The sequence below is a fragment of the Channa argus genome, chromosome 18, assembly GCF_033026475.1.
Source record: "Channa argus isolate prfri chromosome 18, Channa argus male v1.0, whole genome shotgun sequence".
NCBI lineage: Eukaryota > Metazoa > Chordata > Actinopteri > Anabantiformes > Channidae > Channa > Channa argus.
Window position 1 is genome coordinate 2,676,615 of NC_090214.1, and position 24,436 is coordinate 2,701,050.

A 24,436-nucleotide genomic window follows, 5' to 3' on the forward strand; every position below is an offset into this window, starting at 1 on the left:
AGCACATGACAGGTGTGGGGGCAGTGTCAGAAATTGCTTTTAGCAGCAGTTTTGACCTAAAAACAAAACTGGAGTCTTGAAATTACTTGCAAAATGATGAATCCCTAATGTATATGTGAGTGTTTTCATGGCCTTATTTTAATTTCTTAAAACAATGAATTGGTTCAGTTTGTTTGAGGGAAACATTTGATTTTGTTGCAAACGTAGGAGTATTTTGCTAAGAAAACAGAAAGCACACAAGCAAATACATGAACAGTGATGTCAGTGCTGTGGACAAAACCTGGACCAAAAAACATGGACACGTTCGGAGTCTCTACTAACGCATGACGACATTGTTAGTTTCATTAATTTGGCAAATATGTTTGGATACAGGTTCATGACAAATCATGTAAATGGTTTTGGAGACATTTCAAACGTGGATAAAATCAGGGGATCACTGAGGTGCTGCTCGGGGACCGTGCAACGTCTGAGACATCAATCAGCTGACGGCGCAACACCGCCGTCCAGGGCTGCTGGCGCTCCGTAATCACTACAGCCTTTAGTCTGAGGGGATGCCATTTTGGCAAGACCTCGGAGTCAAATCTCGCGCTGGGGCACCCAACCTCCAGGTCTGGTCCTGCTAACCCCCACCCCCTCCGCGGACAGGGGGCTGGACGCAGCCAAAAGCCACGCTCGGCGTCTGCGCCACTGTTGCAGCGGCTTTTTCTTGGCGTAATGCGGCTGCGTTGGGCACGTTCACGGGGAGACCAGTAGCCTTACAGCGGGTTTCGGCTCCGACCGAGGCGGGAATGGAGCGGAGCGACCCGGACCAGAATGAGAGCAGCTCGTCCCAACACAGCACAATGTGGAAACAGTTTCAAGCCAGAGCCAAGCCGCTGCTCAGCCCCAAGCTGGGCGCCAGAGACCCCGAAGACAAGAAGGAGCGAGGGATGTGGATGTTCAAGAAGAAGAAACGGAAGGAAAACGTCGCTCTGGACCGGCTGATCTCCTCCTCGCAGCCCAACCTGCTCTTCAACTCTCCGGTGGACGTAGACACGAAGGTGGCTGCGATCTGCGGCAAAGCGGCAGGAGGCGGCGCAGGACTCGGCCAGGAGAAGCTGCAGCCGTCCACCAAGCACACGTCCACCAGCCCACATAAGCCCACGGTGTCTCAGCTGGTGCAGTGCCACCACAAGAGCTCGTCTCTGGGGTCTGCGTGCTTGGACGGGCTGGCCGAGAAACCGGGCAGCAGGAGCGGAAGCGAAGACCCAACATCTGCAGCAGCGGCGGAAGCGGCAGCGGCAGAGCCACAGCTGGAGAGCACAGATGAGCAGCCGGTGAGCTCATGAAGTTAAACACGGTGGTTTGATGTTTTCATGTCACAGCTCAGTGCAAGCACCTGTATTCATGTATGAATCAAAGCCTGTTGAGTGTTGGCAAGTTTCATTGCAGTTCTTTGATTAGTTCCAGGAACTAATCAAAGAACTTCCAGTGAGAAGCTGAAACCAGAGCAGGTTTTGCGTCTTGATGACTCATTGACTGCCCGAATAGATTACGAGCAAAATCATTAGGTCCCAGCTATTGTAGGTCAAAAGGTGTTTAAAAGGTGTGAGCTGATTGTCAGGTGATTGGTGGCCGCTTCAGGAGCACAGGTAGAGCTAATCACTATAAAAAGGGCCGAATTCCATTTAGTGCAGGGATGTCCCCCCTCTAATACTAGTATTTGCCCTTGTGCACTTGTGCTTTTGCTGGTAAAAATCCTGTAATACTGCACTTGATACCATGTTAATCTGGAAAAATGCTTCGGAGGTTTAGTGGTTCAGAGGTGTTTGAAGATGGTCCATAAGGACAAAAGTAAAACTCAGTACAACCTCTGCTGTGCTAAAGTCTCAAGATCTAGTTATTAACAGTAATACAAAGTTTAATATTTGCGACTAACATCAGCAACAACGAGGGTTATATGCAGCAACTGAAGTTCTCTTTGTTATTTTAAATTCATATTCCATATTTAATATTCCTGTGTCGACTTCACGGACTTTATTTCTGTTCTTTTGAGCGAACAAACACTTGTCGCCGCCCTATTTGTTTTGGCAGAAGAAGGCGCAAGAATTTACGTTCGTGCACGATTTCGTTCACTGCAGGGGGACTGATGAGAATTTTACTGTCCCGCAACTGGGACGCTGACATCACCATTTTCGTTTCCGTGCACCATCTTGTGAGGATCCGTCTACTTTTCAGTTTGTCAGTTGGAGGCTGAATTTCCGCCATGAGTTTGAACAGCATTGCCGCAGTGGGTCAGGAGAGAAGTGCTGCTTTGGCTTTGCCCCAACTCCGCCACATTTTTATGGTTTAAATGACTTTTTAGCCAAACGAAGCAAACGGTGTGCAGGTAACGCATTGTAACCGCCATAGCAGGCTGAGTGCATACCTCACAAGATGGCGTCTCCGTACCCCCACTTCATTCCCTATCTGTCTGCTCTCTCTGATACTTCAGACTGTTGTACAAAGTTTGGTAAATCGTTAAAAATACTTCGACCAATTGTTTTGAAATGAAGGAACGTGTCCTCCAGTGGAGCGATGTGTCCAGCTGATGTGTTTTTAATCGTGTTTAGATGACAGCACAGATCAAATAATCTAATCCAGGTTGCAGACTGAAAAATCGGATTAATTTTACACCGAAAACCCCTCACAGACTTTCTGTAAAACCTTTCTTTCTTTGATTGTCTTACTAGCAGCTTTCCGACTCTAATTTGTGAAAACGATGTGAAAAGGCCCAGTAAGGAGAATAAGGCCGAGCAGTTTCACAGTAGAGTCTGTTGCCTGGAGGACTAGAGCTGCAAAGATGGAAAGACTCTAATGACATCATAGGTACAAATCACCCTGTGGCACTGTCTTCAAGTTCAAACGGTAAGAGTCCAACTAAGACGAGAGGCTCGTTAGGTAAATGTCTTGAAGACATGTTTTATGAGAGATTCACTGGAGAGAGATGTAGTATTTAGGAAGCAGACGCAGAGATAAGTCTGCATGTCCGGTGAGATGATACTGACAAGCAGCTGGTAGCTGTTATATGAATGTGATCCTTTGCAGAGCTCTTGTGTGCAGTGTAAAGCTCTAAAAAAAAAAAAAAAAGAGGAGGAGGAAATAAATACATAACAGTGTTTGTTTGCAGCCATGTTCCGCTCCTGAGCTCTGGGTATGTCTGTGTGTGTGTTGACCCACATTGGTCTCGTGTCAGGCCTTAGACCAAGACGTGTGTGGAGCCTGCTGTCGGCATGCGTCCACCTCCTTCATGTGCATTAGTCTGTTGTCACCACACACAGTAACGGTTGCACTGAAATGAGGTTATTGAACAGTGTGTTGTGAACTGGGACCTGTAGTGATGATGAGGACGCTGTGCGATGGTTGTGTGATTGCCTATTGATCGTGTGTCCTTTTATTGAGTTTGCACTGTTCATAGTGGCTGACTTTCTGTGTGTGTGTGTGTGTGTGTGTGTGTGTGTGTGTGTGTGTGAGTGAGATGTTGGCATTTTTTGTGAAATTAATTGCTTTGAGTTGTGACTGTGACTGAAGGCAAATATAAATCTGTTTCATTTGCAAGACAACCCTCTGTGATGATGACGTCACTGTGACTGTGTAGAACTGTACAGCACTGAAAACGTCTCCTGCACTCCTGTCCGTCCTGGGGGACGGATCCCTCCCTCCCTGTCTCTTCTGTCCCCCGTTAAGGGGTTTTTCAAATCTAATTCCGGCATTTAAGGGCTTTAACAGTCGTGTTATTTCGAGATCGACTTCATGGGTGTTTTGTGTCAACAGCTACCGTGTCAGGATCCACGCACGGTTGACTGGCCTGTGGGATACATCCGGGGGTCGGGCTGGGGACAAAGGACAGACATGTTCGTTTAGATTGGAGGAAAAGTTGAGGATTGCCAGTTAACATTAGTCTAAATCGGCTTTAGCAGCAGGAGAAGTCCCTCACAGAGCCGCTGAACTTTGAGAAACCTGAGCTGAGATGGGGGCCAGACGTCCAGATGATCATTGGGCCAAAGTCTCGTTTTACTGCTGCAGGTTTCACTCGTGCCTTATTACCCCAGTGGCTTTAAATGGATCTGAACAAACTCTATGTTCGCTCCGGTCGCACACTGTTGAGGGAAACACTTGAGTAGAATAAGTGCCTTGTTTCTGGGATTTATGCTTTTAAACGATAGATATTTATTTGATTACAAAAGCATTATCTTGTGTTTTTTGGGTGCAGAGTGTTTAATATTTAATTATTTCTGCTTAAAGTCATTCATCATTGTTGTTCTTTTCTGCTGTGAACTAAACAGCTTGAAATGTTAATTGTGCAGCCGGTGTTAGTGTCCCTCTTTGGGTCTCTTACGGTAATCACCCCCAGGTCACATCACCTCCGTCTTTTTTTTTTTTTATTAGATTTTTTTATGCATCATTATAAATGATAAATAATCCTAAAACAATGCCATTTTCAAAAAATAGAAACTCATTAACATTTCATGCGATATTAATAAAGTGTGTATCTCCTAAAATTGTAGTTGGACTTGCGGTCCTGTGTTTGAGGACACTAGAATGGCCTTCAATCTATCTGTAACCCTTAGTCTAACCTGTCCTTTCCGCTCATCTTAGCTGTCAGTCAGGCTTACTGCACTGCAGGAGGATTAAAGTCAGGCCAACCCTCACACACGGTTCCTCCTCCTCCTCAGTCTTACTCACCTGTTGCTGCTTCTTTGCTGTGGAGATACTTTTCAGATAGTAGCTCTATTTTAAAGAAATCTCCCCTTTTAAACTTCTACCTCTTCACCTTTGTCTGTATCCGCCCTTCTGCTGCCCGACCCAGGATCTCTTCCTAAGGGAGGCCGCGGTGGCAGACTCCCATCAAACGATACGAGGGTTACTCCGCTATGCCTCTTGTGATGACCCCGCTTCCCTCGCCTCCGCATGTGGACGGCTGCTGTCGGTGAGCTCAGCATCAGCATCACCCTGTATTTAATGTCTCTTCCTGAATGCTTTCTCATTGACGAGATAGAGAGAACACCTTCATGTTTCTGAGCGGTCATGTGTCACACTGTGTATAACAACAGAGGTTTCACTTGTGACTGTAAGACCCATATGAGTGATGGAGTCAGTGTCTGTCAGTGGAAACTGAAATGATACAGTGTGACCTTGTTGATGTTCACTGGTTCACAGCTCTCAGTAGGTCACTGACTGGATCGGCACTTATCAGTTATTATACTGTGGTGCAGGAAGGTAGAGCGGTTGTTCACCAATCCCCCCCGGGTTGCTGGTTCAATCCCTCGACATCGAGTCTCAAATATGCTGCCATCACTTAAACTCCATGGCCTTAGCTCATTCTAGAACTATGGCAAACTTTGTTTTCTTATTTCAAATGATAGAAAAGACTCTACCCACCCAAATTATCCTCCTGATGCACCAGAATAATATCTTTAAACAGATCTGCAGGAACCGTAGCACAGAAACGACTTAAATGACTTACTTCTTGCTGTTGATGCTGATAAGTGTTCCATTTGAGCATTGAGCCACCAGACCCCCTAGGCCACAGCACTACTACTGAAAAAGAGCGAGAGTCCCAGAACTTTCTGAGCTTAAATGATATTCAAACTAGGGTCACCTTTTTTTGGTCCTCCTAATCTGAACCTACAGGTACAAAGCAACTTTGGGATGCTAAGCAACAATGTAAAGCCTTCTGCATGAAACCTAAGCATCGTCTTCGACTCCATGCTCTGCTGTCAAGCAGCAGATGACCCAGACAGTTCAGTCCTGCTTCTAAAACCTTGGAAATCTTAGTAAAGTTAAAGCTTTCCTTTAAAAAAGTGGGTCCTCCTCGTAACCGCTCACCTAGATTATTGCAACTCTCTCTACTCTGGGCTAATCCTTAAATCGATTGACCGTCACCAGCTCGTTTAAAGAAAAACCCGCCTCTCGCCCAGTGACGGCTGGGACAGGCTAAAGCCCCCATGATCCTCAAGAGGACAAGTGGTTAGATAGTATTGATGGATATTCTAAAAGCGCTTAAAGGCAGCATACGTTGAAGGAACCAAGCAAGCCAAGAGTCAAATCCAAGCCGATAAGATCATAAACACATCACATGTTTTATTATTTGTAGCTAATTAATTACATGCATGTATAGTAACATACGGTAGCGGCCTGCTTGGTAGAGTGGCGGCCCACCGACCATAATGTGGTCTACATTGAAGCTATTATTTACTATTAATATTTGAGGTGTTTTACCTTAGGAACCTGAAGGGCACAGACACGGTACAGAAATCACGCGTCCACCTGCAGAGTGGTACCTCTGTCTGTTTTTAATGATCTTTTTTTTTCAGTTTTCTGATCTGTCTTAATGTCACTTTTGACTCAACACAGTTTTGTCCTTTTTGACTCCTTCTGTGCTACTTGTTAACAATAACTACAAAATGACATGTATAAATGGGGTTTTCTTGCTTCACAAACACGGGTTTACAGTGGTGTCAGAGGTGGTTGGATGTGCTGCTAAACAGGAAGTAGAGAGCTCAGTTTGCAGCACCACCGTTTGCTTCGCTGTCCACTCCAGACTATGTGAGAAACTGCCCTGTGCAGATGTGTGCTGCCGCTTCCTCATTTATTTACCCACTGAAGCAAACCACAACTTTCTGTCAATGGTCTTATCACTTGTCCTCCGCTCTGTGCTCATCACGTGGTCTCCGCTGTCTTCTGTAAACGAACGTTACTCACACTGTCGTAATTTCGCCGTTGATCACAATTCACAAGTTTCTTCAGCTCAGTTTGTTCCGTGATGATGTGAAGAAAAGGTGTTAGATTGCATTTCTTTAAAATGCACGTTACTTCCACTGGAGTGAGCATCTCTGGAGCTTCCTCTGCCTTTTATTTACAGTATTAATCACTGCTCTCTGCGCCAGTATCGATGGTAATGGGCCCTCGAGGCTCTTGTTACAGGGAGCGATGTTATTGACGTGAAGAAGACATATTGTTATTGCTTCTTTATAGACAGTTTGAGCTTCTTGGCAGACGTGATGCTGTTTTACGTTTGACTGCATGACCACAGAAATTTTGAATTAAATACTAAAGGTGCTGGTTAAAGGCTAATAATTAGTGAGTCTTAAACTATTGCTCTGATATGGACGAGTGTTTCAGTTGGAGAAAACGACGGCCTCAGTCAGTCCACTCGTGGTTGTCACAGAGTGAAAACCTGTGAAAAGTCGAAAGTCTCGGCCGCACGTCTGTGTAAACACAAACGCACGGCGGTAAAAATAAGAGCTGATGGGATTCCACGCGATCTGATGCTATTCTCAGCTCTCTGTTTTGCTTCCTGACTTACTTGCCTCTGTTAATCCTCATTAATCAGATTGTTAAATCTAGCAGCCTGTTACTCATCCAAACTTGCTGCAGCTCTGTGTTTCCACTGATAACGTGATCTGACGCTAAGATGATGCCATGTCACCGTGACATGCAAAGTGATGTCTCATGAGTTGCGTCAGATGTTTGGATGGCAACATACACTTTCTCTCTATTATCTTCCCGTCTGAAACAATTTCGGTTTTCTAAGAAATGATGTGCAGAGTAGACTCTATGGCAAACGGACCAGCTCACTGCAGCCACGAGAGCTGCTACACAAAAACCAATAACTACAAATAACTACTGGGACTGGGACAGTTTCCAGAAAACGCCGTTTAACCATTTCCTCTAACTCATCTGCGCACTGACAAGTTGGGGAAATACACGTATATTCATTGCTCTGTGAAATGAGAAAATGGCTCATCCCCGTCGCTGTGCACTGACAAACCACAGCGTGAGATAACAGTTGCAAAAAAGCAAATATGCTTATTTGCATAAACTTTAGTATAAGTTTTCTTCTTTGGCGCAGCGCAGCCGGCTGGACACAACGCTGAGGGTGTAACACAAAGTACAGATTTAAGGAAATGTTACTTGTGTAATTTGCTAGAAGTCCCTGGTTCTAGTGTCCTTGAACGCTGCAGTCCCTTTCACATGTTTACAGATTTTGAGCCTCCTTTGGCTCATTGTTTTGGGCGGTGAACATAGTGGAGCATTTAGCAGCTAATGTGACAGATAAAAAACTGAAAAGTGGAGCTAAAAGGATCATGTTGCTGTGTCTGACCTTGGTTAAAGGCACTTGTGTCAGTGTGTAATGTGGCAGCAGCCTACACATTCCACACGAGGACAGAGGCTACATACGTTTCTGAAGTCCTCATCCTACGATACGCCCTCCACACACTCAGTCACACATACTCCGCCTACTCATGTTACACAGGATGGTCTGGTTTGCTGAATCGCCCTGTTTTCACTTGCCGCCCATCCGAATTTCCGCAGATTGAAAATGCCAGAGCAGGACGTTTTTTGGCATTTGAAAAAGCGTGTAGCTCTTTTCTGGCCGTCTCAGTCCTCATTTTGACGAGACCCCTACGTTTGTAATCTAATGTCCATAGAATGTTGCTTTTCACCTACAAAATGTGACAAGTTCATACCTTTTATGCAATTTGTTTTGTGGCTTCTATTTTTGCACCTCTCTGTAAAATGGAAGTGTGTTGTTTGGAAAGGACACTGAACGTATGCGGGAAAAAAACAGAATTTAACAATGTTAAAAAATGATTTATGGTTTGTCTGATCGGTGTATATCAAAGTAGTTTTTGTGTCAGTGAGGCTCCCGCTAATTAATGTCATTGTTAATTGATTTGTTATGGTGACAGCTTCAAATCTTAAATGAAAAAAAAGTCTCCCGTGATAATCCAGCCAGGATTTGTCATCATATTAGTTGAAACTGAACATTTTCAGGGGATGAAATTGTAGGAACAAGGAACTGTCTAACCAAACAATACTCACAATTACCCGAAGTTCAAATTCAAGCCGATTTTTCATTTACATTACATTAGTTCATTACAACAGCTCACATTCTGCTGTGTGCTGCTGTCGATGCAGAGGCTGTTTTGTGTTTGGACACACCAGACTCTCTTTAACCTTCCATTAAATCCATCAGAGTTGTCTCCTGACATCTGATATGTAATACAAACAAACAAGTGAGGCCTCTATTCATATCTCGCAGCCAAATAGTGAGCTTCTGGTGAATTATCACATTACAGACTTATTGATCATAGCATCTCTTCCAGTGGATGTTGACAGGATGCTGCATTTCGTGCTTTAATTTCTTGCATACAGAATAATGTAATGGTGAGATTGTTGCTGTTGCTTATGTTCAAAAATGTGCAGTCATGTTTTCTGATGGGCAGTGTGGTGGTAAAATGGTTAAATGTGAGTGTGACTCGTGGTCAGTCTGTGTTGGGCCTGAGACAGACTGGAGACCTGTCCGGGCTGGACCCCCGCCTCTCTTCCAATGACAGCTGGGATCTGCTCCACCCCCCACGACAGGATAAGTGATTAAAGATAATGGGTGGATGCTGGTTTTCTGTCCTTTGGGGGTAGTCTTGCATCTCTTTATAGGCATTTCAAGGCAGCTGTTGCTCAGCTGTTAGAGCAGTTGTCAATGGTTTGACTCCCAGTTCTCCTGGCTACATGTTGAAGTGTCCCCAGGACAAGACGCTGACAGAGATTTGTCCCTAGCGTCTGCTCCTTACTTGTAAGTCACTTTTGGTAAATGCATCTGCCAAACATTGACCTGTAATTGTTGGGCTTCTGTGTTGATGGATTCTGTGTTGATGTACTTTGTTGGTGTACTTTTGCGTCCCTAGATAGTTATTTAGGTCTTTTTATGGTTTTGCATTTCTGTTGGGTCATTTTTGTGTCTGTACTTATTTTACGTTGTGGTCATTTCGCATCTCTTCATGGTCGTTTCTGTTTTAATTTTTCTGCTTCTTTGTGATAACTTTGTTTCTCTCTGTGTTCATGTCTCATCTCTCTATAGCTTTTTTGGTCTCTTTTTGGTCATTTGATATCTTTTTAGAGTCATTTCCATATATTTGGGGTTGTTTCGTAGCTCTTTGGGGTCATATTGCATCACTGTAATTTCCTTATGGTATCTCTTGTTGTTTTCTTCTAATAATTTTTGATTTGCATTGTGTTCGGTCCTTTAGTATCTCTTTAACAACCCTGTCTCCTACAAGTTACCTTCCTACCCAACTAAACTGCAGAACAGATTACATTTGACAAATTTAAAATTTAATTCCTTTAATATAGTTACATTTAATTGTTTCATTTTAAAGTACCTTTCTGTGGTTATTACAGTATGTGGCCCACTATTGTCATTTTACATCCTTGTTGATTTCACATATTTTTTTATGTGTCTTTCAGTTATTTGAATCTCTTTATAGCCTCTTTGTCTCCCTGCTGTCTCTTAGGTCTTAGTAGCTATAGCTTGTAGTTGTGTGGCTTCTCATCAGTATCAGTAGCATTACTTTATAGCTGTTTTGCACCTCTTTCTGTGTCTGTTGTCATTTGCTGTGTCTTCCTGTTTATTTTGCAACACTTTCTATTTGTTTTTACACCACTTACTTTCCAACAAGAGAGGCGACCTGTTATTTTAAGCAGAAGTCGAATTCACTGATCCAGCTGATGCAGTAACAAAGTCTGAAAACGGATATTGGTGAGACAATATATGAATATATATGAGTCCAGCCAATGTCACCACAACAAAACCCCTTTTTAGACATTAAACAAATGCTCAAAGAAGCATGCATCATGTTTTGCATTCACATGGGAAAATGAATGTGTGTTATAATTATCTGTTATGTGTGTTCAGCATCTGCTTTGCAAAAGCAGAGGTGCATTGATAGAAAAATTGAAAAAATATCAGCTCGACACCACTCTGGTTGGATGGGAGGAAGCTACTCTCTTGTAATTTCCTGTCAGTGGTTACCGCTGGGACAAGTTTCCGATCTGAATTAGACGCATGAGCCAGTTTTAGTTGGTGAGAGAAGGTGATACAAATACGGGTGAGATAGCGAACTGGATGCTGCACGTTTCAGTTACAACTGCATGTGGCTTCTCTCTAAATCAAACTGGGTGAGTCTATTTTGAGGGTAAGTGTGTTGTTGTGCAATGCTGTGTGTGATTAATGCAGCCATTTCTGCTCTCAGGGTTTGGCAGCTCCTCGCTCCTCAGGCGTCACTCCTGAGCGAGTCGCCCCCAGTTCAGGGATGTACAAGCTGGACATTGAGCTGAGGAGAGGGCACAACCTGGCTGTGCGGGACAGAGGAGGTGGACTTATTTTTACTTCATTCATTTGTCTTTTTTTGTTTTTGCTTCTGCTTGTGTGATCTGAGACAAATGTGTGTTCTTCAGGCAGCAGTGATCCATATGTCAAGTTCAAGCTTGCTGGCAAAGAGGTGTTCAGAAGCAAAACCATCCACAAAAACCTCAATCCAGTGTGGGATGATAAGACTACTTTAATAATCGATAGTCTGAGTGAACCTTTGTATGTAAAGGTAAAGACACACACACACACACACACACACACACTGCTCGGTGGTCTATGAACACAGGAGTCAGTGCAGATTTGGTGTTTCTTCTCCGCAGGTGTTTGACTACGACTTTGGTCTTCAGGATGACTTCATGGGTTCTGCTCACCTGTACTTGGAGTCTCTGGAGCAGCAGAGGTACTTTGTTGTATATTTGATATAGTTTTCATTTGCTGTGCTCAGGCTGCAGGGATGTCCCGATGGTGGTATCAGTTTCAGGCTTTGGGCCTGATCCTGCCTTTGTGTACTTATTCTTGTACTCGTAAAACATTTCAGATACTGCCTCTAATACCAAGTTAAACTCTGCAGGTAGGTGGAGGTGGAACAACGTCCGGCTTACAGCTCTTTGAAGATAATCAATGAGGAAATATTAAAGCTGAATGCAGCTCTGCTCTGCTAAAGTCATAGGATCTAGTTACTAACAGTCATATTCATGTTTCTCAGGAGTATTTAAAAAATATTTAATATTTGCGACTGACATCTGCAACAACAAGTGTTATAGCAACTAGAAGCTAACAGAAGTTCTCTCTAAAGTTATTTAACAGTCCTGTGTTGACTCTACAATCCATGTTTTCCACGCTTCTCCATCCAGGATCTCACCCTGAATCTGGGCTTTGTTTGCTTTGGCAAAATCGCGCACAAGAATTTCTGCTCTCACAGCATTTGGTTAGCTGCAATGGGCTGATGAAAAGTTTACTGTCCAGCAACTTATACTAGAAGCTAGTTACTAAAATGTAAGTACTAGTACTCAGTTTGGAAAAAGTGCTATTGGGATATCCTGAATTTTGGAGTCGTTTCTTGGCCAACCAGTGACCTTGGTTGGTTTCCACACTCTAGGAAATGATTATTATTGTTTAGAAATAATAAAAGCATGTTACTCTCCGCGAAAACGTCCTGGTGAACCGACACGATGTGCTGGGGGTTGTAGGTTTTATCAGCCATGCTTGCAGCTTGTGCTAGTAGACCAGCATTTCAAGCCCAAACTGTCTCTTCTCTAAACTGTGACTGGATGTGATGACGGGCCAGTTTGGGTTCAAAACCCAAACCCTTTGTATAGATGGTTTTTACAGTCTTTGTGGGGGAATAAAAAAAACACATATCCCCAAACTTAGCTGATGTTCTCAGCAGGCTTTCCCATTAGCCTCTGGTCCACTTTGTGCTTGGTGATAAATAGCAAATGTTAGCTTGCTACCACGATGAACTATGATGGTGACGATGGTAAACATCACAAACTCTTATTCACCTTTGGACACAGGCACCTGCTTTCCACAGCCTCACTGTCTCTTGGCTCTAGCTTCACATTTAACATACGTATCCAGATGTTTCTCCAGCTCTTCCTTCATCGTGGTAGTGAGCAGAGTTGATTAGCAGCAGGACATATTCACACCTGTATGTCTTGCAGGACGATACCAGTAACTCTGTTGCTGAAGGACCCCCAGTGCCCTGATCAGGACCTGGGGTCCCTGGAGCTGGCTGTCACCCTGACGCCTAAAGACAGTCCTCTTGAGGAACGAGACTCTATGGTATGTACACTTTTCTGTCTCACGTCCTCTGTTTAGTGAAACAAAGCAAGACCTAACTCTAATCCAAGTAGTCGATTGATTGCATGCTGAACCCAAAGTGACAATCTGGTAGCTCCATCTAATAAGTGAATTAAGTAGAACAGTAGAATAAATAATCGCAAGGTACATTAAGCCAAGAACCAAATGTTTGGGATTTTTCACTGAAAGAAATACTTAAATGTTAATGAGTATATGCATAGTTCCAAGTTCATTTCCCTGTAAATTGACCAATTATTAGAATTATCACATGTAGTGGTGAAGAAGCACGACATTTCCCATGAGTGAGTGTGTTTGGTTAGTCCACCAACACAAGCTCTGCCATGTCTCTGTGAGGTTCTTAGTTTCACTTTTATCTCTGCTGGGTGTGTGTTTCCTGCAGCAGCAGAGTGGAGTGAAGACGTGTGGGTTGAGGTCGTATGTGAATAAAGTGAGTGCAGTGCTGATTAGGATGTTAGTGAATTCCTGTAGCTCAGCCCCTTATCACCCCGCTTCATCTTCTAGTCTGCTAAGTATATCTGTCTTTATGAGAATAAACTGTTGTAGCTGATTCACATCGGATAGACACTGATCCTTTCACTCAGCTGTACATTTAATTTATTTTACAGCCTACAATATTTCATTTAATTTTGTTAGCTTTACGCTTTTAGCCCCAGGTTTTTTTCCCCTCAATGGCCCCCGGCAGCTCTTAGGAATAAAACAATCATTATCATCAGTAACGGAAACAGGTGAAACATTTTCCTCGCTCTGCTGATCTCGTTATGGCATCGATAAAAATGATAAACCAAGTTCTAGCTTGTTTTTATTTGTGATAGCTTTAACTTGCTATGACTGGGACTGATACACACTGATCAGCCACAACTTTACCGCTGGTGGACAAGGGTCAACATGGCCATACTCAAAAATGTCCCACTCTGAGTACCGAGTTGGTAGAAGTACTCAAAGTCAATACTGAAGTAAAAGTGCAGGTATTGGCCTTAAAAAATCTCTACTACAAGTACCACTCAAGTAAAAATAATAATCAGATGATCTATATTTTACTTAAAATACAAAAACTCCACTAAGTAAACAATGTATTTTAATACTGATTATAGTAACTATGAAGAAACATGTAGAGTAATTAATAAAAAGTCACTGCGGATTTTAACCACTTATGTGCTGAGAGGTGAGAGGTGTAAAACATAGTGATACATCAGCATTTATGAATTACTAAACAAACATCATAACCACCAGGTGGCATTAATGTTGTGGCTTTTGTTATGGTCTGTAAAAAATGTACTGTATCTATGGAACCAGAGAAAAATAAAATAAAAAAAAAATCATGATTCAACCATCAGATACCTCATTTTAAAATGTAATCACCACTAAATATTTAGCCGTTAAATGTTTTTAAAAACTGTCCGGTGATAAAAACACTACATTTCCCCTAAGGCAACATTATTAGAATGAACTCCAAATTAACCCAAACCTGATTTTAGTTGCACATTCAGCAAACACAGAGCAACATGATGTGTGTTTATGCACATTTGTGTTTGTTTTTTTTGGGGGGGGGGGGGGTCTACTCTGTGCTAATCATACTTTATATTCTCGATCAATATACAAGTGTCAGGGGATGGTTTTACACGTATCCTCAGCACTAAGACTTAAAACACAGTCTGTCTCATTCATCATTTACTCAGCATCTAAATTAATCCTGGGTCCAGCCTTAGTCTGTGCTGCAGCTCCAGACCGAGAGACAGAGACATGAGGACAACAATGGGACAGAGAGGAGGAGTGAAGAAGGTGGGAAAATCAGCAAAAAAAAGAGATCAAAGTCTCATTGAAGCTAATAAGGCCATAATGATGAATATTTAGTAGCAGTAGAGAACAACTCCCACTGTTAGGATCTTTGTTGCTTTATTTATGGGGCTTAATTAAAGCCGTAAACCTCTTCATCGCCTGCTTTAGCTCCTTCTAGTAAGAAACAAACCGGGCTCAGCGCCTCCCCCTGTGGCTTTGATTGTATTTCATCTCAAAGGGAAACAGATTCAGCTTTCTTGAGACACATATACTCCTGAACTTAAGAGAAGTCAGTTGAAATAATGTTTGTTAATGTATGTTCAGACCATGCTGCTCAGGAGGTCCTGGAAACGATCCACTAAGGTAAATGATCCTCACACTCGTTGTCTGTGCAGCTTTCTGTTAACTGCCCTGCCTCCTTCATGTGCATCTCTCTTCAGTCTCTGGTTGTTTCATCATGTCTTATCTGATTGTTTTGGTCACATATCAGCGTTTTTGGTTTTTTTTTTTTTCAAACATGCAATGGATACAAATTCTTACATTGCAACTTCACAAGTGTTTAACTTGCTCTCTATTGCTTTAGTTTAGGGTCTAAATGTAAATTCATATTTTTAACGTCCATCTGATTTTGCCTCCAGATCATGTCACCCGGAGGAGTTTTTCATCATTGGGAGTTCAGATGATGTCATCTGGAGGCATTTTTCAGCTAGATATTTGAATGTAGGAAAGTCAGAGGGACGTTTGAATTGCATTCATTTACATGTACTAGTGAAACTAGAACCAAAAGAAGCAAGTTCAATATCAGTGAAGGCGTCTTTTCAATCTTTCCATCCACTGCCTTGTACCAGGGTCTTGTTGTTACACGAGTAACTGCCTAAGTCAGGCTAACATAATGTTATTAAATGTAAAAAGGATCCCTCTAACTAGAGGATTAACTTAATCTGGTTAATCTTTTCTTTTATTAGCCTATTTAGAAACTACATTTGTTGATTCTCAACTATCTTATGTTAAATTGTATAGGTCGAGCTTAAAAGCTTTCAGTCGGGTTCAGTCCTCCACAACAGGGCCTTGGACGCTGTGCTAATTTCCGCTGATGTGACAAATAAAATTCAGGGTGTGCGTTTGTGTTAACCAGCAGCAGCAATCAGTCCGTCTCTCCGAGTTCCATCAGAAGTCCCAGCTCTGGAGAGGGATCGTGAGCATCGCTCTGATCGAAGGTCGAAACCTTACTCCCATGGACCCCAATGGGCTGAGTGACCCGTACGTCAAGTTCAGACTGGGACCACAGAAGTACAAGAGCAAGGTTAGTAAGCTTAGGCCTCTGTGGTGGTGGCGGCGGCGGCGTTCGTTCATGGACATCAAACCTTCCTGCTTCTGTGTGTGCAGACTGTGCCCAAGACCCTGAGTCCACAGTGGAGGGAGCAGTTTGATCTGCACGTGTATGAGGAGAAAGGGGGAGTGCTGGAGATCACAGTCTGGGACAGAGACCCCGGGAAAAGAGATGACTTCATCGGACGGTCAGTCAGTCTTTGAGCCCTTAGTCTTTATTAGCTTAGTTTCTTTAGCTTAATTTTATCATCAGAGTTTGTTGAGTAAATCTGAGCCGGACATTCACATTTTTGCTATTAATAGCTTCAGAGTCAGTAATGTTTAAAACATAATTTATTAGTGGAGTAATTTTATACTTAAAGGTCCATTTTAGAGCATGAACTCATGTACTTCAGCTTGAGTGCAGATTTAAAGTGGTTGATGATTACTTTAGCCAAATACTTCCATTTTTACTTGAGTATTGAGTTTGTGTTCTTCTGCCACCACTGGTTCTGTGTTCATTTTCATTTATACTTGACCATGAAATGTTACAAGATCTTTTAATTAGAATATTAACCTTATTAAGTTCTAGAGAAACCGACTATTGGGTGTAGGTCATTGCCACTGAAAAGACATGTTTGTATATCATCATCATGTTATGCTAAATGTGCTGCTCGTGTCCAGATGCCAGTTGGATCTCTCCACTCTGGCTAAAGAACAAACCCATCACCTGGAGCTGCCGCTTGAGGAGTCCCGGGGCTGCGTGGTGATGCTGGTCACGCTGACCGCCTCAGCCCACGTTTCTATCGCAGACTTGTCCGTCACACCTCTGGACGATCCGCAGGAACGCAGGCAGACACTCAAACGATATGTAAGGAGAACCAAGCGGCTCTAACGATTCTGGAGTATAATTCAGATCTTTAAATATCTTCTGAAGATAATTCTTTTAATTCTTATATCCGTTTCCTCTTCAGGGTGTGTTAAAGTCCTTGTCGAACTTCAAAGATGTGGGGATAGTGCAGGTCAAAGTGATGAAAGCAGAAGGACTCATGGCTGCAGACGTCACTGGTAATCAAAACATCTCCCTGATGGGTTCATCATACGTTCTTCATAATTCACAGTGCAACAGTTGACTCGACTGGGTTTATTTGCCGTCCCCAGAGCTCACTATAGGCCTGTTTTCACTGCAGGAACATTTCCCAGGGCCCAGGAACCTTTTAGTAGTAGTAGTTTCTGTAGAACTAGGAAGTATTGGGACTCAAATTTATGTTTTCAACACATTTCCCTGGTTTTGCCCTCAGGAAAGAGCGATCCATTCTGTGTGTTGGAGCTGAATAATGACCGACTGCAGACGCACACTGTTTACAAGAACCTCAATCCAGAGTGGAACAAAGTCTTCACCTTGTGAGTGACCATCAGTCAGTCAGCTTTGTTGAGTATAATGTTGGATTTTTATACAAACTCCTGTTCCAGAAAAGTGTGGACACTGTATGAAAAGTCAATAGAGAGAGAACGCAATGATTGGCAAATCATTAGAAACCTTTTTTTGATTGTAAGTAGTACTAAGACGTTGAAACTGAGAAACTGATATTGATTGCTCGCTATTAGAAGTTTGTTTCCACATTGTGAAGGTAAAATGTGGACGGTGCATATTAACAGAATAATAATCTGATTTAAATAGTCTCATGTTTCTGTGATGTCTGTGCCAGTAACGTGAAAGACATTCACTCCGTGTTGGAGGTGACGGTGTTTGACGAGGACAGAGACAGGAGCGCTGACTTCCTGGGAAAAGTTGCCATCCCGCTATTACATGTGAGTGTGACAAGTGCTTTTAACACAGACTTTGTGTGTGTGTGTGTGTGTGTGGTGTGTCTGCATGTATATTTATATAAGTGTGTTACTTTTACATTTTAAGGGAAACGTTGTACTTTTTACAGTAATATATTTATTTGTGCGCTTCGATTACTTTGCAGATGCAGATTCTCAGATACTAATAAACAGTGGTTTATTATGGGGAGTGGTTAAAATTAGCTGAAACCTCAGTGATGGGAACTTAAACTAGAAGATCTGAGTGATTCTTCCACCACTATGCAGTGTTTGCTCCATGTACAGTGGCTCCATATATTGTCAGGTTTCCTAAGTGTATAGTTAGAATCCAAAAGCTGCCACAAACGTACTGGTCACTAAACCCTACTGACGTGCTGTCTCCGTCAGATCGATAACGGTGAGCAGAAGGCCTACCCGTTAAAAAATAAGGACTTGACAGGACCGACCAAAGGAGTCATCTACCTAGAGATGGACGTCATCTACAACACTGTGAGTGTCGTCGGTCCTGTACCTGTGGTGGGAGTGAAGGTGGGAGGTGCGGTAAAGCCTCACTGTGTCCTTCTGTTCAGGTCAAAGCTGCGCTGAGGACCGTGGTCCCAGCGGAACAGAAATACATTGAGGAAGAACCAAAAGTCTCCAAGCAGGTGTGTTCATGTGTATTATGACTTTAGGTAATTATACTGATGTGAGTAGAAATACGTTGCAGGTAAAGTAGAATAGATGCAGCAATGCAAATACCCCAAAATGCTGCTTTTCAATTCAGCGATTTCATCAAATCAGAAGATATTATATTTTAAATGAATTATCCAAGGTGTTATAATTAAGCAGTATCCTATATGTATATAAAATAACGTAAAACACGTGTACTTTTGTGTCTTTCAGTTGCTCCAGCAGAACTTCAACCGTGTGAAGCGGTGCATCATGGTCCTGATCAGCTATGGCACTTACATCAACAGTTGCTTTGAATGGGAGTCTGCGCAGAGGAGCATCGTGTCCTTTGTGGTAAGAGAAACACCGGTGAACTCACGCTCATCATGCCTCATGACCTTATTTCAGGTCTCCATGTTCCTTCGCTTGATCTGCAAATCAATCATCATGAAACATCAGAGACATTTCGCACATTCGCCTGAACATTGCATTGTGTGTTGTGTACAAACTATTATAATGTGAGATACGGTATGAAGGTCATTTTTTCTTTCCCCAAAGCAAATAAAATGTGTGAGTTTATCTGTGTAAAGGATCACAGTATACAAAACACAGGACTTTAGTCATTTTTTTAGGGGGAAACATAAGCTTATGCTGTAATAGCTAATTTGCTGAACATACGTTTGTCAATATGTGATACAGGCTAAAAAAAACTAACTCAAGTTGTAACCAGAGTTAAACTCTTTATTATGACACAAAGTCTTTGCTCGCTTTAATGAATGAAATACATTTACAAATGAGGATATCAGTCATGGAGAACGTGAAGTTATGTTGGGATCTATGCAGTCAGCATGGTGGAGCTGTTAACTTTTGTCTGGCTGAAAAGTTGTTCAAATTGCTACATGCGATGTCCATGGGGAAAGATAAAAGGGGGAAAATGAGCCTGTGAACCTGCTGTGGAAATGCAAATCACAAGTCCCTTAAAGGGACTTTACATCCGGGAGTTTAGTTCCTGTTCTACCTGATAAGACACCTGTAAAGGTGTAAACTTAGACTAAAGAAAGCAAAGAATCCCCCATGTTTCCGTGTCTTCTTTCTCCTACCAGCTCTTTGTGGTGGTGGTGTGGAACTTTGAGCTTTACATGCTGCCGCTGGCACTGCTGCTGCTGCTGGTGTGGAACTACTTCTTCTCCTCCAGCAGGGAAACAGCTGACATGGTGAGAAAAAAATGCTCATTTGTGTCAGTGAATTATTCTATTGCGTTGTCGAAATGCGATATGCAAATTCAAAATAGAAATCTCATTGTATGTAGAAAAAATACAATAATCAAAGGAATAAAATAAGGCAAATTCCTGGAGAATAAAAGAATTATAATAGTCCATAATGCCACCATTATGGACTATTTGGAATTTAATGTGTGGTTTAAAATATGAGATTCAGGTGGTTTTTGACCTAAACTCTGCAAACTTTATTCCCTAAATGTATTGACAACAGTTGTTTCCTGAATTTAAGCCTACAGCATTTCGTACATACCCATACAAACTAATACACACTAATTCAATTCAATTCAACTTTATTTCTGATGTACATGTGTCATTTATCAAAAGTCAAGAATATATCAAAGTGGAAAACGTGTGTCTTAAACACTGCAGTAAACCTTTGTTTGCTCCTTTTTTATTGCAGGCCGTGTTTGAATGGGAAGACGAAGAAGAAGATAAAGAGGACAAGGTAACGTTTCTCGTAGCGCAGCTGTATATTCTTCTGTAAACTCGGGCACTGGGAAAACGCTAAATCTGTCCCCTGTTCCTGTCAGGACTCGGAGCCCAAAGGCATCATAGACAAGCTGTACGCCATCCAGGACGTGTTCATCAGCGTACAGAGCGCCCTCGATGAGGTGGCGTCATTTGGAGAGCGAGTAAAGAAGTGGGTATCACCGTGGGTTGAAATCAGTCAACAGTCTGCTGCTGGGTTTTAGTGCAGCAGTTATGCACAGCATCCCCCTCCATCTGTTGCTGGTTTCAAGGAATAAACTGTAACAGTGTAATGTGGTGACATCAGCTGCCAGGACAGACACTGCTTCAACACAGTGACACACACACAAAGCGGGGGGCGGGGGATGTGAACAACACAAAATCAACAAAGAGAGCAAAGTATTTTAAAAATGTTTGTTCTGTGTATAGAGATACTACAGTACTACTGTATCACTTTACAACCTGTTTGACCCACGATGCCTTTTTCCATTGTCGTGTGCATGTGTGTTGTGCTTTCCTCCCACTGCAGCACCGTAAACTGGACAGTGCCTTTTCTAAGCTGCCTGGCCATCGCTGCCTTGTGTATGGTCACACTCCTCCTCTACCTCATCCCTCTGCGATACCTTGTGCTAGCGTGGGGTGAGTCCAAACGCTCGATTGCAGCAACGCAGAGCCAGAACGTACATATTTTAAATTGTATTGTATGTCGTTTCTCTCTAGGTGTGAATAAATTCACCAAGAAGCTCCGGGATCCGTACATGATCGACAACAACGAGATTCTCGACTTCCTCTCCAGGGTGCCCTCTGATGTTCAAGTGGTGGGTACTTTGAGGAAATGCTCATTTTAATATCTGGTTGCAACAGGTGATGTGTTTTAAGTTTGAGGATGAATGCGTGTTATTCAGATCTTCAAATGATATCTACATAAATCAAAGGCAACCTGAGCAAACACACAGTACAAGTTTTACTGTAAATCATAATTTGTTGTAACACCAACCAGGCCGGTGGGAAAAACTATCCACTTTCTTTAATTACTACATCGAAAAACCTCCATCAGTGTGGGAATGTTATAAAGCGGTTTCTGAGGCTCTGGGACTGCACAGATCCACAGTGTGAGACACAGTCTGAGTAGTGAACTTTTCCAGAAGTGGTCAATCCTCTAAAAGGAACCCAAGAGAACAGAGATGATTCATCCAAGAATTTGTAAAAGATCCAAGAAATTGTCCAAGGACCTGCAGCCTCAGTAAAGGTAGGTTTTCATGAGGTAGAATCAGCATCCACAAGGAAGTGGTGAGGCAAAAACCACCGCTGACCCAGTCAGCACACCACATGATTGAGGGCCATCTGGTTTAGGAGAATCCTCTATGGGCTGATGAGTCAAAGTTAATCTGTTTAGAAGACAGGGGTCCTGTTCCATCTGGAGTAAATCAAACAAAGAAATGCACAAACAGAACTCCATTCCTGCAATCAAACCTGGTGACGGTGGTGGTGTGGTGGTGTGGGGAGGATTTGGTGCATCAGGGCGACTCGCTGTAACCGAGGGCAACGTGAATTCAGCTTCTACCACAGAATCCTGTAGGAGAACGGCATTTGTTTTATGTTTTGTTTGAAGATCTGAAACAGTTCACTGTGAGGAAAAGAGAAGAAATGAGGAGGGGGTTCAATATGTGTCCACTGCCCTATACTAGTAAGTTGAGAGTGTGTGTGTTTGTGTGTGTGTGCTGATGGACAGATCCAGTATCGTGAACTGAAGGTGGACCCCGGACAAAGCCCCAACAAACGGAGGAGGACCAACCTGAGCTAGCTGCCGTTCCCTCTGCCGTCACCCCCCTGTAAACAAATGTAAACTATTGTATTTATATGATTCTTGTATATTTTCATTATGAATCATGTGGAGCTGTTTCTTTTCCTTACTGTGGAAAAACTGATCTTTTTAATCTTGTAAACACAGATCATGTGTTTTAGTTACTTTTATTTCTTGTAACAACTCTTCACACACAGGATGAATCTAAACATGGATTTGTAATGTATATGATGTACATGTTACAAAGATTATGCATGTATGAAGGTGTGCTGCTGTTGCATGGACTCATTGGAGTTTTGTTACGTTTCTGTTTCTGCTGTTTTGTACTCGACGTATTTTCAGTGACTCACATTATTTTAAAGACAGAGTTGCATGTTTTTACTGCCACTGTTATTCCACGTGTGACAGTATATTTGCACACACTCAGTGAATAACACCTCATAGGAAGCACCTGTTCATCTTGGTAAAATCCCCGATTGTCCATATTAAGTTTATCAGTTGTTCCTTTGTGTGCTTAGGAAAATCTGCTGGATTTCAGTCTGTGAAATGGAAAATGTTACTTTGGTGGTTTAAACCAGTGAAGGTTTTTATACGGAAACATGTTCATTTTCTTGTATCCTAAAATTCCACCGGTTTAGTGTGCAGCTCCACCTATTGAAACATTTTTTCAGGTGCTTATTTTTTTGGGGGGGGGGGGGTCAATAAGTTTTCCAGCAACTGATTCAATAAGAGACACATACAGTTATGAATAGTGGGCCCATCCAACGTCACCTGGGTACAGGTGGAGGGCAGAATAACATCTACCAGGTCTTTGTCAGGCATATCACATGATACGAACCCATGATACACGATGCACATGAAATATGTGAAGACCAGTGCAAAGTAACTGTGTTACTCTAAGCACAAATCTGAGGTATTTTACTTGCCTGTTTCCATTTTTTGCTACTTTATATTTGTCCTCCACTTACATTTCAGATGCAAACATTGTCCAACTATGCAGAGTAAGATTTAAAAATACAAAATCTAGTTTACAAACTGTCAGCACAGTATATGCAGTAATTTTAAGCTCAATCTCTACCAGCCACAAAGTTAAGGTAATACATATTAGCACTTATTAAGATAATGTGTTACTTGTATTCATTTTGCAACTTTAAATACACATTTCCTTCAGAACGTACATAGAGATGTTCACTTTTTGCACTTTGTGTTGTAGATTAAATTTTAAATGGACGTAGTTGCCATTTTCACACACAAATCTACAGTCACTAACCCAGAAAATGTTTTTAGATTTTTGTATTTTTAATTTTTTGCACATTTCTTAAAAATCAAAAGCTAAAAACTAAAGTTAGAATTGTTAATAAATACCAAACCATAACCACAATCCTTAACTCCTAATACAATGCCTCTGTTGTGATGTGGCGTAGAAAATTAATGCCTGAATGAAAAACATTGAATTTACTTTCTTTTATTTTCCTTTAGACATTTTAAATCTTGCATAATGACGAGCTGTGTGATTGGTAACATATTGTTTGTTTTTTTCAGCAAACATAAAATGTTAATATTCCTGCGTCTGTGCATCTTTTTCTCATTTGGGTTTTTTTCTCTTTTTGCAACTTTTTTTAATTTCCTGCCACACATGATCTGTACAGTCAGTGAACATTAGTGTCACCAGTATACAAACACCGGAGTATTTTACATGTGAAGGATTGTGGGATACGATTCCCTGCATGTCTGTGTAAGATGTCAGTTGTATTTGTCTTTGCATGACTGAACAGAAATTATATGCAAGTGCATTTATGGACACTGAATGTGACGTTCATCTACTGTGTGTGTGATTTCCATCTCTGCCCTGAGCTCCCGCTAAAGAAAGGGGAAGCTGTGTTATACTGTTTACTCTCTGCACCAAATGATCACATCTATCAGGTTGCACATGATCTGTTTTTCTCTCCAGTTGCACCATGGGTATTTGCTGCTGTTGTAATTGTACTGAAGTCAAATGCAGGGCCGACTGTAATGACTGGTTAGCCTTTATCTGACAAAATATATTTCTACACACATAAATGCGGCTCTCTGTGTGTGATATAAAAAGAAAGAAAGCAGATACAGAAGAAGGACTTGGTGGTCATTAATTCACTTAGCTGATTTTTGGTTGTTTCTTTTTCACCTGTTGTCATTTTGTGTCTGTATTAGGTTTTCATGTGCATGTGTCTCTCTTAGTGTGATTTCTTAAACACCTCTCCCGTCTGTATTTGTTTGTGTGACTTTTGACCCCTATTTTGGGATCATTTCAACTTCAGTCATGTCAATAAATTTTGTTTTTTTTTTTGT

The 24,436-nt window shown here is 42.1% G+C and overlaps 1 protein-coding gene across 5 annotated transcripts; it reads left to right on the forward strand.

Moving 5' to 3' along the window:
- The first annotated feature begins 498 nt into the window (after positions 1–498).
- On the forward strand, positions 499–24,436 carry mctp1b (multiple C2 domains, transmembrane 1b). Of its 5 annotated transcripts, none has more exons than XM_067483394.1 (22): positions 499–1,316; positions 4,829–4,948; positions 11,055–11,175; positions 11,260–11,402; positions 11,494–11,573; positions 12,838–12,958; positions 15,098–15,136; positions 15,912–16,076; positions 16,160–16,290; positions 16,766–16,952; positions 17,056–17,149; positions 17,383–17,485; positions 17,791–17,893; positions 18,296–18,397; positions 18,478–18,552; positions 18,791–18,910; positions 19,660–19,770; positions 20,237–20,281; positions 20,367–20,476; positions 20,834–20,943; positions 21,025–21,122; positions 22,037–24,436. In XM_067483394.1, exons 1-22 carry the CDS (start codon positions 789–791, stop codon positions 22,106–22,108), a joined length of 2,778 nt encoding a protein of 925 aa, XP_067339495.1. In that variant the 5' UTR covers positions 499–788; the 3' UTR covers positions 22,109–24,436. The 5 variants fall into 5 exon arrangements, with proteins under 5 accessions (XP_067339495.1, XP_067339494.1, XP_067339496.1 ...); XM_067483393.1 differs by having other exon boundaries at positions 500–1,316; positions 15,909–16,076; XM_067483395.1 differs by lacking the exon at positions 15,098–15,136 and having other exon boundaries at positions 500–1,316; positions 15,909–16,076.